This window comes from Onychomys torridus, chromosome 8, assembly GCF_903995425.1.
Source record: "Onychomys torridus chromosome 8, mOncTor1.1, whole genome shotgun sequence".
NCBI lineage: Eukaryota > Metazoa > Chordata > Mammalia > Rodentia > Cricetidae > Onychomys > Onychomys torridus.
Genome location: NC_050450.1, coordinates 59,346,146 through 59,358,291, shown reverse-complemented (window position 1 = coordinate 59,358,291; position 12,146 = coordinate 59,346,146). Strand labels below are relative to the sequence as shown.

The 12,146-nt window shown below is 45.6% G+C and overlaps 1 protein-coding gene across 2 annotated transcripts; it reads left to right on the top strand.

Moving 5' to 3' along the window:
* Positions 1-4,494: 4,494 nt before the first annotated feature.
* Positions 4,495-9,305, top strand: LOC118590247. 2 transcript variants are annotated; one of them, XR_004945714.1, is made up of 2 exons: positions 4,495-5,039; positions 7,357-7,794. XR_004945714.1 is itself a non-coding variant. In XM_036198139.1 (2 exons), the coding sequence occupies exon 2, from the start codon at positions 7,798-7,800 to the stop codon at positions 8,161-8,163; it is 366 nt and encodes a 121-aa protein (XP_036054032.1). In that variant the 5' UTR covers positions 4,495-5,039; positions 7,307-7,797; the 3' UTR covers positions 8,164-9,305. The 2 variants fall into 2 exon arrangements, 1 of the variants encoding a protein (XP_036054032.1); XM_036198139.1 differs by having other exon boundaries at positions 7,307-9,305.
* Positions 9,306-12,146: the final 2,841 nt, after the last annotated feature.

The window sequence follows — 12,146 nt, the reverse complement described above, 5'->3', positions numbered from 1 at the left end:
TTAGCCCCAGCCCATAGGAGCCTGGAAGAGGAAAGTGGGAGAAAGGGACTAGATACACAAAATCATGGCACTGCTGGAGAGAAGTTGATGGGAAGAGGCTGGCAGAAGCAGAGATGCTATGATGTGGTCCAGAAGTGCAGCCCTGTCCCTGGTTGCTTAGCAACCGCTGTTGAGCAAGTGGTTGCTAAATAATCTAGGGCCGTCTAGACAAATGGGATAAAGACCTTAGAGTGCATGGGTACTGATCAGAACATCACAGGATATTGTTAATCCTGACAACAGCCACTAGGCCTGTTACTTATATTGTCTCACCACCTAATTGCTTTTGTCACACACACAAAATAGCATGACAATGATGCATAAGATCTGGAAAACTGAGGATGAGGCTACCACATGATCGTATCATCAAACAAGATGAAAATTACCATCTCTATTCTTTCCATTCCAGGATTCCTCTATGGAAATACATTTTACATTTTCTTATCATTTTAGTACATGTGATCTTAAATCATTTAATTATGGTTTAGATAGTCACAAAAACCTGTTTGATTTCAAGATAATCCTCTCTGGCAACTGCATCAGTCCACACTCAGCCCCTGTGGAAGCTAGGCAAACAGTCTGCCACTGAGCTGCAAGCACCCAACCTCAAATACAACATCACTTTATTAACTATTCTCCTTTTGTTCTGAAAATGGGTTTGCTTTTGATTTCTTGCATATCCTTCTGCAAAAAGCCTGCAGAATCAGAATTACAATCAACACTTGGGGGCTGTAAGGTTAAAAAGAGCCCAGGAAAAACACCCTGACCCTGACTCGACCCCAGGACCAGGGCTTGAAATCACACGGATCTCTGAGCTTGCCCCAGAGTCAGACTACAAAAATCACACCAATCCCTGAGGCCCCTGAGGTGGAAATGCCACCAAGCCCTGAGCTTGCTTCAGAATAAGACCACAAAAATCCACCAATCTCAAGCCACTCTGGAAAGCTCTGCCATCCCCCAAGAAATCCTATATAAGGTTTGTACCCCGTTCAGTTTGCTGCTATTTCCCACCCAAGGCAGGCACTCTCCTGGTCTCTTCCTTCCCAGTAAGTCTCTTGGGTGAGGTTTGTTGTGTGGTGTGACATTTTTGTGGGAGTGAAGCCCAGCTGTAACAACTGCAACTCTTTTGCTGGGGAAACTTTCCCTAGTGGAGCACAGCAGTAATCCTTCTCCAGAGCAGAGTGGAGCAGAGCAGTAATCCTTCTCCAGAGCAGAGTGGAGCAGAGCAGTAATCCTTCTCCAGAGCAGAGTGGAGCAGAGCAGTAATCCTTCTCCAGAGCAGAGTGGAGCAGAGCAGTAATCCTTCTCCAGAGCAGAGTGGAGCAGAGCAGTAACCCTTCTCCAGAGCAGAGTGGGGCAGAGCAGTAATCCCTCTCCAGAGCAGAGTGGAGCAGAGCTCAAATAACTTCACTGGGGAAACCCTCACCTGCTGGAGCAGAGTTGTTACACTTTCATTGAGGAAACCTTTCCCTGGAGCAAGGTTGTGAACTACTATGCTTATGGTGACTTTGTGGTATTCCTTGGCTCCCAACTGCCAGGATCCCTTTCCATCCGACCTGCAATGCTTACAGGGTCAAGGCAATTGCATCAAAAGACATGAATATTCTATGATTGTTATACTTTGCCAAATTGCTTCCATCATAGGTGGTGGCAGTTTTCTCAGGACAGAGAAATGCATTGATCTTAACACATTGGCTATGGGACTGACATCTCTTGTTATCTGGATAACAGATCATCTGAGCAAGCAGTTGGCCTAGGTCACATAGCACCAACCCTGAGTTCTAGGAGCCAGTCATGACTCTCTGTTTTAGTATATAATCACAGATAATTCTGTTACTGAACTCAAAGTCTCCTGGTTTAATTACCAGTCCATGAGCTATAGCACATTTCTTCACTCACCCATTTTTTTGTTTTTGTTTTTGTTTTTGTTTTTGTTTTTGTTTTTGTTTTTTGAGACACAATTTTTCTGTGTAACAGACCTGGCTGTCCTGGAACTCTCTCTGTAGACCAGACTGGCCTCAAACTCACAGAGATCCGCCTGCCTCTGCCTCCCTAGTGTTGGGATTAAAGGTGTGCACCACCACCACCTGGCTTCATTCACCCATTTTGAAAGTGTGTTTGTGTTAAAAGATAGAAAAGTACTCCTAGCCAGGTATGGTGGCTCACAGTGTAATCTCAACATGCAGGAAGCTGAGGCAAGAGGACAACCCACACATCTGAGGGTACTCTGGGCTACACAGTGATTTCCAGGCCAGTTTAAGATACAAAGTGAAGCTGGACGGTGGTGGTGCATGCCTTTAATCCCAGCACTCGGGAGGCAGAGGCAGGAGGATTTCTGTGAGTTCGAGGCCAGCCTGGGCTACCAAGTGAGTTCCAGGAAAGGCGCAAAGCTACACAGAGAAACCCTGTCTCAAAAAAAAAAAAAAAAAAAAAAAGGTTGGAGAAATGACTCAGTGATGAAGAGTTTCACTCTTCCAAATAACTGAGATTGGTTCCCAGCACCCACTTTGGGCACCTCAAAGCCTGTAACTCCAGCTCCATAGGATCTGGCGCCCTCATCTAGGCTCCCTGGGTACCCACACACATGCAGCGCCTCACACTGACACCCACATATACATTAAAATCATAAAAATAAATCTAAAAATAAAGATGCCCTCTTCTGACACCCACAGACACCTGCACACACATGCTCAAATAGACATACATACATACATACATACATACATACATACATGCACATAAATAAAATAAAGTCCTTTTTAAATTTATTTTAAGAAGAGGAAGCTGGAGAGATGGTCCAGAGGACCCAGGTCCTATTCCTAGCACCCACATGGTGGCTCACAATCCTCCATTAACTCCAGCTGTGGGGAATCTGACACTCTCTCTGGCCTCTGCAGGCTCCATGCACACACATGGTATACAGACATACACTCAGACTCCATGCACACACATGGTACACAGACATATACTCAGACTCCATGCACACACATGGTACACAGACATATACTCAGGCTCTATGCACACATAGTACACAGACATGTACTCAGGCAAAACACCCACACATATAAAATTCAAAAATGATTTTTAAATAGGAAACTATATAAGGTTATACCACAATTCAGCATTTAGAAATTCCTGTTACTAGAAAGTTACCTGGAGCCTGTTTACAACTAACATTTTTATGTCCCCCTTAGCCACAAGCAATAAATGTCTTTTCTATCTCTATAAATTTGTCTTTTCTAGGCATTTCATATTTATTCTATTACCTATGGCCTTTTTCACCTGGCTTTTCTTTTTCACTTAGCATGCTTTTTAGACCCATCCTACTTAGCTAGGTACCAGTAGTTCATTCCTTTGCATTGCCAAGTAGCATTCTAGTTGTACAGATGAACTTTATCCATTCACCATTTGATGGACATTTGAATTATTCTTAATTCTGGCTATTACCAATAACATTGCTATGGATGTTTATACATTAGTCTCCATGTAGAGTTGTTTCTCCTAGGTAGACGCTAGGAGTGGAATTACTGGGTCCTATCGTTTTTTATTTCTATTTTTCTCTCATTAAAAATAGATTTTTATACAATATATTCTAATATGGTTTCTCCTCTCCCAACTCCTCCAAGATCCATCTGAATCCACACCTTTCCTATCTCTCCTTAGAAAACAACAGGCATCTAAAGAATAGTAATAAAATAAAACAAAAACAATCTGGAATAGGACAGACACAGTCATACACACAGGAATCATTAAAACACAAATCTGGAAGCCATAATATATACACAAAGGACCTGTAAGGAAAAACAAGAAGAAGAAAAAAATTCTGACACAACATTTATGAGACAAAGAACCTCCAAAGACGGCAGAGTTCATTTTCTGTTGGCATTTACTGCTGGGCCTGGAGTCTGCGCTTAGGAGTGAGTGGTTTGTTTCCCCAGTGAGACTCCATAGAAGAACACTAGTTTTTCATTTGTGAGTGGTTATTAATTGTAGATAGCGTCTGGGTTAGGAATGGGGGTTTGTGGCCACTTTTCCCAGTGCTGGGACCTCATCTGGCACAGACCATACAGGGCTGTGCATGCTGCCACAGTCTCTGTGAGTTCATATATGTGTTGGTCTCGTTGTGTTTAGAGAACCTTGTTTCCTTGGCATCCTCCATCCTCTCTGACTCTTGCAATCTTTCCATCTACTCTTCTGCAAGGTTCCCTAAGCCCTGAGGGGAGGGATTGATGGAGATAAATAACCCTTTTAAGACAGAGTGTAGTTGGGGGGATATTCAATCACATTGTGAACCCTGAGTCTGCATTTGCATTGATTACATAAAATAAACCTTGAGTCAGGAGGCTGAGTTAGCAATTAGTTGACAGAAAGTAATCATAGAGCATCCGAGGGCATCCAGGAGAGATAGAGAGACACAGGAAGTAGAAGGGAGGGATTTGGAGTGGTGCAGGCTTTTCCGCTTTGGCATGGGGCTTTCAGAGACGCCAGCAAGGACAGAAGGTTAGCTTTTTGCTACTCAGCCTCTCTGAGCCCTCAGGTTTTCACCCCAGCCTTTGAATTTCAAGTCTTATTTATAAATAGAACGATAAAGATTTAATTAAAACTACCTTTAACATTAGCAACAAAGCCGGTGCCTGCAGGAACAGAATGCCCACCAGGCTGCTGCTAGAGAAGCAGGCCGGGAACTGCAGAGTTGCTATTGCTGGCTGCAGTAACAGTAGATTAGGGCCCAGCCACCGTGCCGAAGATAAAACAGCAGAGTGTCCCAAGGTCTGTCACTCTGCACATTGTCTGGCTTTGTAGTTGTTTCCAGCTACAGGAGGAGGAAGTTTCTTTAATGATGGCTGAGCAAGACATTGATATGAATGCTTGGCCAGAGTGGCCAGCCCGTTTCCCAGGGAGTGCCTCCTGGATTTGGCAGCTGAGACAAAGGGATGCTTCATGTAGAAGATCTGATGACCCACTGTGAATGGGAGCAGAGGAAGGGGAAGACACCACAGGTGATCTACTTACTACACGCTGGGGATAAGATTTGGGTCCTATCTCTTTCTTTTTGTTTTTTTTTTTTAACTTTTAGAAACAAATTTATACATATGAGTGGTTTTCCTGCATGTATGTCTGTGTACTGTGTGCATGCCTGGTGCCCATGGAGGTCAGAAGAAGGTGTTTGATCTCCTGGAACTGTAGTTACAAACAGTTGTAGGCCACCATGCGGTGCTGGGAAGAGCAGCCAGCGCTCATTGCTGAGCCAACTCTCCAGGCCCCTGAGTGACATCTTAAGTATATGCTTAACTTTTTATGAAACCGTCAGACCGTTTTCTAAAGTCCCTCCATCCTTCTCAGTTCCCAGTAGCATGCTGGGGGTCCCAGGTTCTCTTTGTCCTAGCTAAGGAGATGCTCTTAACTGCAGCTGCTAGACTCTGAGAATGTAGCCTCCTGCCGCCAACAGCCAATCATTCATTTGCCTTATCACTTATTCAACAATCATCAGAATGCCGCCACTACCTAGTGATATCTGCTATTGCTGCAAGGAGTCCTGAATGCTTTGAGAGGGAGAGACGGCACTCTGGTCACATTATCTCAACACTCTGATCCTGGTTTCTATTGGATCAACTAGAATGAGTTGTCTGGTAGGAGTTGGGTCTATTGCTTCCAACAGGCTTGCCAGTAGATTCCTCCAACACAATGAAGCCCCAAATGAGTCATGTGATTGCTCTCCCCAAATCCCACAAGGGATGGACAACCAGCCTTGGAGCCTCAGATAAAATAGAAGTGCCAAGAGATAGTGGTACCCACCAAGTACTGAAGGTGCCAAAGAGTGTGACTAGGAAAAGAGGTGAGAAATGGGCTTAGATCATGAAAAGTCTCTGAAAGGACTTTTTTCAACACTTAAAAAACATAACTAAGGGTTGGGGATTTAGCTCAGTGGTAGAGCACTTGCCTAGCAAGCACAAGGCCCTGGGTTCAGTCCTCAGCTCCAGAAAGAAAAAAAAACAACCATAACTAGTGTGTAATAGGTTTTCTGTACTCCAATAATAGGTTTCTCCACCAACGCAGTAAGCTAGATCAAGCCGAATTGAAAAAAGTAAAAGACCCGGTTTATTTTGAGCAAAGTAACTCCCAGGTGACTCCTTCAGCCCCCAGAGACCGAGGAGGGAGAAGAAAATCACATGGCTGAACTAAAGGAGGTCACTCATGTACCCTGTAATCAAGGGGTGATGATATACATGTCTGCCATAAGTTGGGTTTGTGCCCAAGTACGGTACACTTTAGGTGGAGACTTTAGGGGAGGAGCTACCGTGGCCAGGAGAATGTGGGACTGGGATTTTTGGAGCCTTCTCTTTGTTAGAGATTCTCAGAGAGGGCAGGGTTTAGAGAGGCGGAGTGGGGCTTTCACAGGGGCAAGCTGGAGATTCCAGCTCAACAGTGTGAGCAGGTACATTTAGTATGTCTGTGTGTATGAGTGTGTGCATTACAGCATATGCGTGGAGTTCAGAGGACAATTTGCAGAAGCCAGTTTCTCTCCTATCATGTGGATCAAATTCAGGTCATCAGGCTAGGTGGCAAGTGCCTTTAGCCTACTGAGCCACCTTACTGGCTCCCTGAGAGGATTTGTTCCCCATCACAGATGAAATGCCCCAAAGGCTGGAAATAGATGAAATGTGAAATAGGATGTAGATAGCAGCTAGAGGAGAGGGAAAGAAACGTGAGTTTTTAACTTTGTTACTTCTGGACCTCAGTTTGTGGAAGTTTTATTGTGATATTGTTTTCATTAGGTTATTTTGGTTTTGTCTTTTGAATTCAGAGCCTCCATATACATGCAGCCTGGACTGGAACTCATGATTTCTTCTGCCTTGGTCTCTTGTGTGCGTACACAGCTAAATTTACCATTTTTCAACCTATAAAACTGTGACACACACACACACACACACACACACTCTCTCTCTCTCTCTCTCTCTCTCTCTCTCTCTCTCTCTCTCTCTCTCTCTCTCTCTCTCTCTCTCTCTCTCTCTCTCTCCTGGAGCCTCATGAGGGATAGGGATAGGGAGTTCAGCCTGGGAGAAGGGAAGGAGGTAGAGAGGCAAAGAGCATATACAAAGGGATCAGATTATGAAGCCACCACTAAGTCTCTGAGTTTCTCCACTGATTTTCATGTATCTGGCTTTCGTGCAGCAACGCCATGTCATTTGGTTATAAAACTGTGCATTTGTGCATCACTTCATTAAAGTGTTTGTCTACCAATTTGTTTGTTTGTTTATCGAGACAGGATTTCTCCGTGTTGATTTTAAGACCTTATATTATTCATGTCTTTGAAAGGAAGAAATAAAACTCTGGGGAAAGTTCCTCACGAAGCTTGGAGTTTTAACACCTGCCTTTCATCTTCCAGAGTACCAGGTCTCCCTTATTAGCTGGGGGGTCCCAACAAGCGCCTCTCGCCTTCCCCCTACCCCACTCCAGTCTCGTTGCTATGGAGACAGACCTTGCTTCGCCAAGGCTTTGCGGGGCTCGAGAAGCTGGCTGGCCAACCTCTGCAACAGGCTGTGGGCGGAAAGGAGGAGCCAGAGAAAGTGGCGTCTGGCCAGAGAGGCCCAAGACCCGCAGAGGCCCCCTGCTCTGCTGGCTCCGCCCCTGCCACCCCACTCACGCTGGATGTAGAAATACTGCCGTAGTCCCAGCCACCGCCCACTGCACTGGGACCCTGTAGGGACTTCGCCTCCCAGTCTCAGCAGCTGACCCACCTGCCCCTGCTCTGCGCCGATGGCTAAAGGTCCCTTTCAGCGCAAGCCCTGGGGTCCAGAACAGATGTATTTCGACTCTGACCCTGAGTCGGAGGGCCTGTTCGATAAGCCGCCCCCGGAGGAGAGCTACACTACCCGCGCACTCAAGTCGGCGTCCTCGGCTGGCAGGAAATCTGGTCGGCGCGCGGGCGGGAGGGCCGCCGGGACCCGCGCTGGGCAGTCCCGGAAGGCCGCCGTGCGCCCCGAGCTGGAGGAAGAGGAGCCTCTGGTGGAAGAGGGCTGCTACCTCGACCACTTCCCGCACCTCTCCATCTTCATCTACGCGGCCATCGCCTTCTCCATCACTTCCTGCATTTTCACCTATATCCATTTGCAGCTTGCCTAAGCGGACTGGGTCAGACCGGGTGGCCGCCGAGTAGGGGTGGGGGGTGGTTGGAGTAGGGGAACACGCAGCCTTTTGTTTTGGAGATGCGCTGCACCCCTTCCATCTAGCCTTTGATACTTTTCTTTGTTGTTGCTTTGTCTAACTGTTCATCAGAAGGTCCAAAGTCGCTGCCGGCAATGATTTAACCGTGTTGCTTACACTCACGCACTGAGTGCAATTAGTCTCTAATGTTTACGATCCCGGATTGGATTGAACCCCATTTGTAATTAAGATGATGTCTCTGTATCCTACCACTAGTGACGTGAGGGCCCAGTGTTTTTGTGTTTGTAGAGCGAAGAATGAGTCCAGCCTTCTGTTGCTTAAAGGATGAACCAGAGCCGAGCCCGCGGCCTCCCAGAAAGGGTTACCGAGAGGAGAATCGGCGCCCTGGCTGTAGCGCTGGAGCCCCATGATGCTGCGTCGCTCCAGAACGAGCCAGTTTTGTTTAGGAGCTGTTTCAGTCAGAACTCTGCACACCAGGCTGGCGGACCTGGGAGAGCAGCGGGTTTGGCTGGAAGTTGGAGATGAATGGTGTTTGTCAAGGTATGATTCTGCGCCCTCAGGAGTTGGAGCTGACGAGGGCTGGGCATTTTTTTTTTTTTTTTTCCCTGCTTTAGGTTTTGTGGCTACTAGGAGGACCCAAGGCCTGTAGTAAGCAGAACTGAACATCAGAAAGCCAATGTTCAAGACAGGTTTTTTTGGACTGTGTGGAACAGGGGACAACAGACCTTCAGGGGTGGAGGACTAGAATTTGTGGATTACGTGAGATGAGACTGAGGGCCTTCCTTTGCTGGGGTCCATAGGAAGACTATGCTAGAGAATTCTCAGGCGACTTCATTTCAGCCTGGCGGCCCTCTGAAGCTAAGAGACCAAGATGAAGGGGCTGGGTTTGGGGACTGTCGATAACAAGAGTTCCTGCTGGATTTATCATCTCAGACTCCAAAAAGTAAATACCAGAACTCATCTTCGCAGGTTATTCACCTACCTACTTTGTTTACTCGTGAATGTCAGTTGTTCAAATGCAGCACTCCAACACGGCTATACTTTATGGAAATGTCCATAACTGTGGCATGTCTGATGGAATAAATCACATTCTCAGTCTCCTTTGTATTCAGTTGTCATTTCCAACTATACGATGGCCCGTGATAGACTTCCTATTCTGCTCTAGATTTCAGTCCCTACTCTTTAAAACATTCCCACTGTCCCTATAAAGCTGGCTTGATTACCCAGCATTCCTAGGTACGGCATCTCTTTACCACAAATAGCTATACAGCCCTCTCTGTGGCATCTGTCACTATGTCGAGGTTCCTATATCCACAATCCCCTAACATCAGGTCTGCCACTGCTACATGGCCCCACTGCTCCTCAGTATTTAGTCCCCACTTGCCTCCCTATTAAGGGGCTCCTGGCCCAGCACAGTCCCTCAGCTAAGCTCTGGATTTACCCCATTGATTCACCCATCTTGGGATTTTATAAACACAGTTCTGGCCCTCCTTAACCCCGTATCACCATGTGACTTGATACCCCGCTTCTCTGCCACAAGTCTGACGCCCACTCTTCCCTGATGACAGCCTATTTACAGTAATTCTAACCATCAATGGCAGTTCCCCCGAAATTACATTTCCAAGGAACAGAGACAGGTATCCGTCAGTTTCTGTTTCTTACCTTTGGATACTAGATCTAGTGCTATCCCTTAATAATGCTCACCCCTGAGTCCCTTTGTATGGGCTCATGTTTTCTAAGCATTGTCTCTCACAGTCCTAGGTATGATAGTATCATCTTGGCAGTAGATTCCTTTCTCTAGTCCCCAAATCAAATTACCCATTCATTGATATTTATTATCCATGTTATATTTTCCTGATATCTAAGTTCCCATTTTCTACCCCTAATTCAAACATCTAATTCTAATTATACCACTGTTAGGCATATTGCCTTTATTATCTTAACACTGACTTCAATGTCCAGACTGGAGATGGTTCAGACATTTAGAATGCTTGTTACATCGTATTAGACAGTCAATGAGGGGGCTCATCCCTGGCAAGACTAATTCTCCCTCGCTCCCTTTCACTCTCTCCTAGCATTCATTGGTTGCCTGTAATTGTCTATGGGTGGGACCCAGTGAGATCTCCCCACTTCATGTTAGTATGTGTATTAGTGTTGTCCTTGTTCAGATCTTGTTTAGGCAGTCATAATGTTGAGGTATTATGGGTGAAGCTTATACATACAAACACTAAATACTCAGCAGGTTGTATTTGTGTGTGTGTGTGTGTGTGTGTGTGTGTGTGTGTGTGTGTGTAACAATAGCGATTTAAGAAAAGGGTCATGCAACAGTTAATTCTGCAGCTCTCACACGATTGAGCCTGTATGATGAGTATTCAGAGACGGGTAATACCTGGGGGGCGCTCACCAACCTAAGACAAAGTGCCTGTGTGGCCTGGACAGGTGTCTCCATGACAGGTAAGGTGACCAAGCAACCTAAGTCAGAAGCTCATTTTTTAGTAAAAGGGAGGGACCTGTAGGGCCCTGGCCCTCGTTTTGGGTAACTGTTGCCTTGCTTGCTGATCTTGACCTTGATATCCTCCCTATGCTAATTCCCTATGAGATTCTACCCTCTTGAATGCTTAAGGGAAGTTCCTTGTCTGTGTATCCTGCACATTGGGCGTTAACAGCTTAGATGCAAGATCCTAAAACATCGGAAGCAAACTTCTGCCCTCTGGGGTTCTCCCATTGCACTGTAAGCCTGTATTTAAGACCTCCTCCCTCCTTCAATAAACGGCATTTGACATTCAAAAAAAAAAAAAAAGAAAAAGAAATTGAAGACAGCAAAGTTCTAAAACAGGAAGTGGAGATGGTGTCATGGGCCTATGAGGATGCTGAACTAAAGTCTATCAAATTATGCAAACAGGAAAATTGTATACTATGTGAATTATCTGTCAATAAAGATCTTATTAGGGGCTGGAGAGATGGCTCAGTGGTTAAGAGCATTGTCTGCTCTTCCAGAGGTTCTGAGTTCAATTCCCAGCAACCACATGGTAGCTTACAACCATCCATAATTTGATCCAGCGCCCTCTTCTGGCCTGTAAGCATATGTGCAGACAGAATACTGTATACATAATAAATATTTTTAAAAGATCTTATTAAAAAGGGGGGGCATGAATTTGAGAAGAGGGGCATGGGAAGGGTTGGAGGGAGCAAAGGGGATGAAAAAAAATATGTAACTACATTTTAATAAAAAGACTGAGCAGGCCATGGAGTTAAGTAGCATCCTTCAGCGGCCTCTGCTTCAGTTTCTGCCTCCAGGCTTGTCCCTGCCCTGACTTCCCTCAGTAAGACTTACCTTGAAATATAAGAAGAAATGAACCTTTTCCTCCCATGAGCCCAAACCAAACCAACCAACCACATAACAAAAGAATGCTTGCTGCTCTTCCAGAGGACTGGAGTTGGATTCCCAGCATCTATGTTGGTCAGCTCACCATCACCCATTCACCCCTACTCTGCCCTCTTCTGGCCTTCACAAGAATCAGCAAACATATGGCATACACAGGGATATAAATAAATTTAAAAATCTCAAATATCCAGCCCCAGTCTGGGATGTATTTCAATGTTACATACCCTAGGTTCAATGCCCAGAACAGCAAACATAACCTATATTGTCCCTCACTTCTGAATGTATTGTTGTCCCACAAAGTCTCCCTGCTGTTGTACTGCAGCCTTTACCATTCACCCCACTGCCTTCCTTAAGTCTACCCAGACCCAAGACTCAATGACTTTCCTTCCCATACTCCAATATTGTCTTATTGGCCTGTGTTCCCTACATCTGCTCATTTTCTTTGAACTTTCTGGTTCTATTCAGCTCCAGTATTTGGCCTGTGTTTTCTTTTTGGTTTTTGACTCAAGATTTCTTTGTGTAGCCCTGGCTGTCCTGGAACTCTCTGTAGAACAAG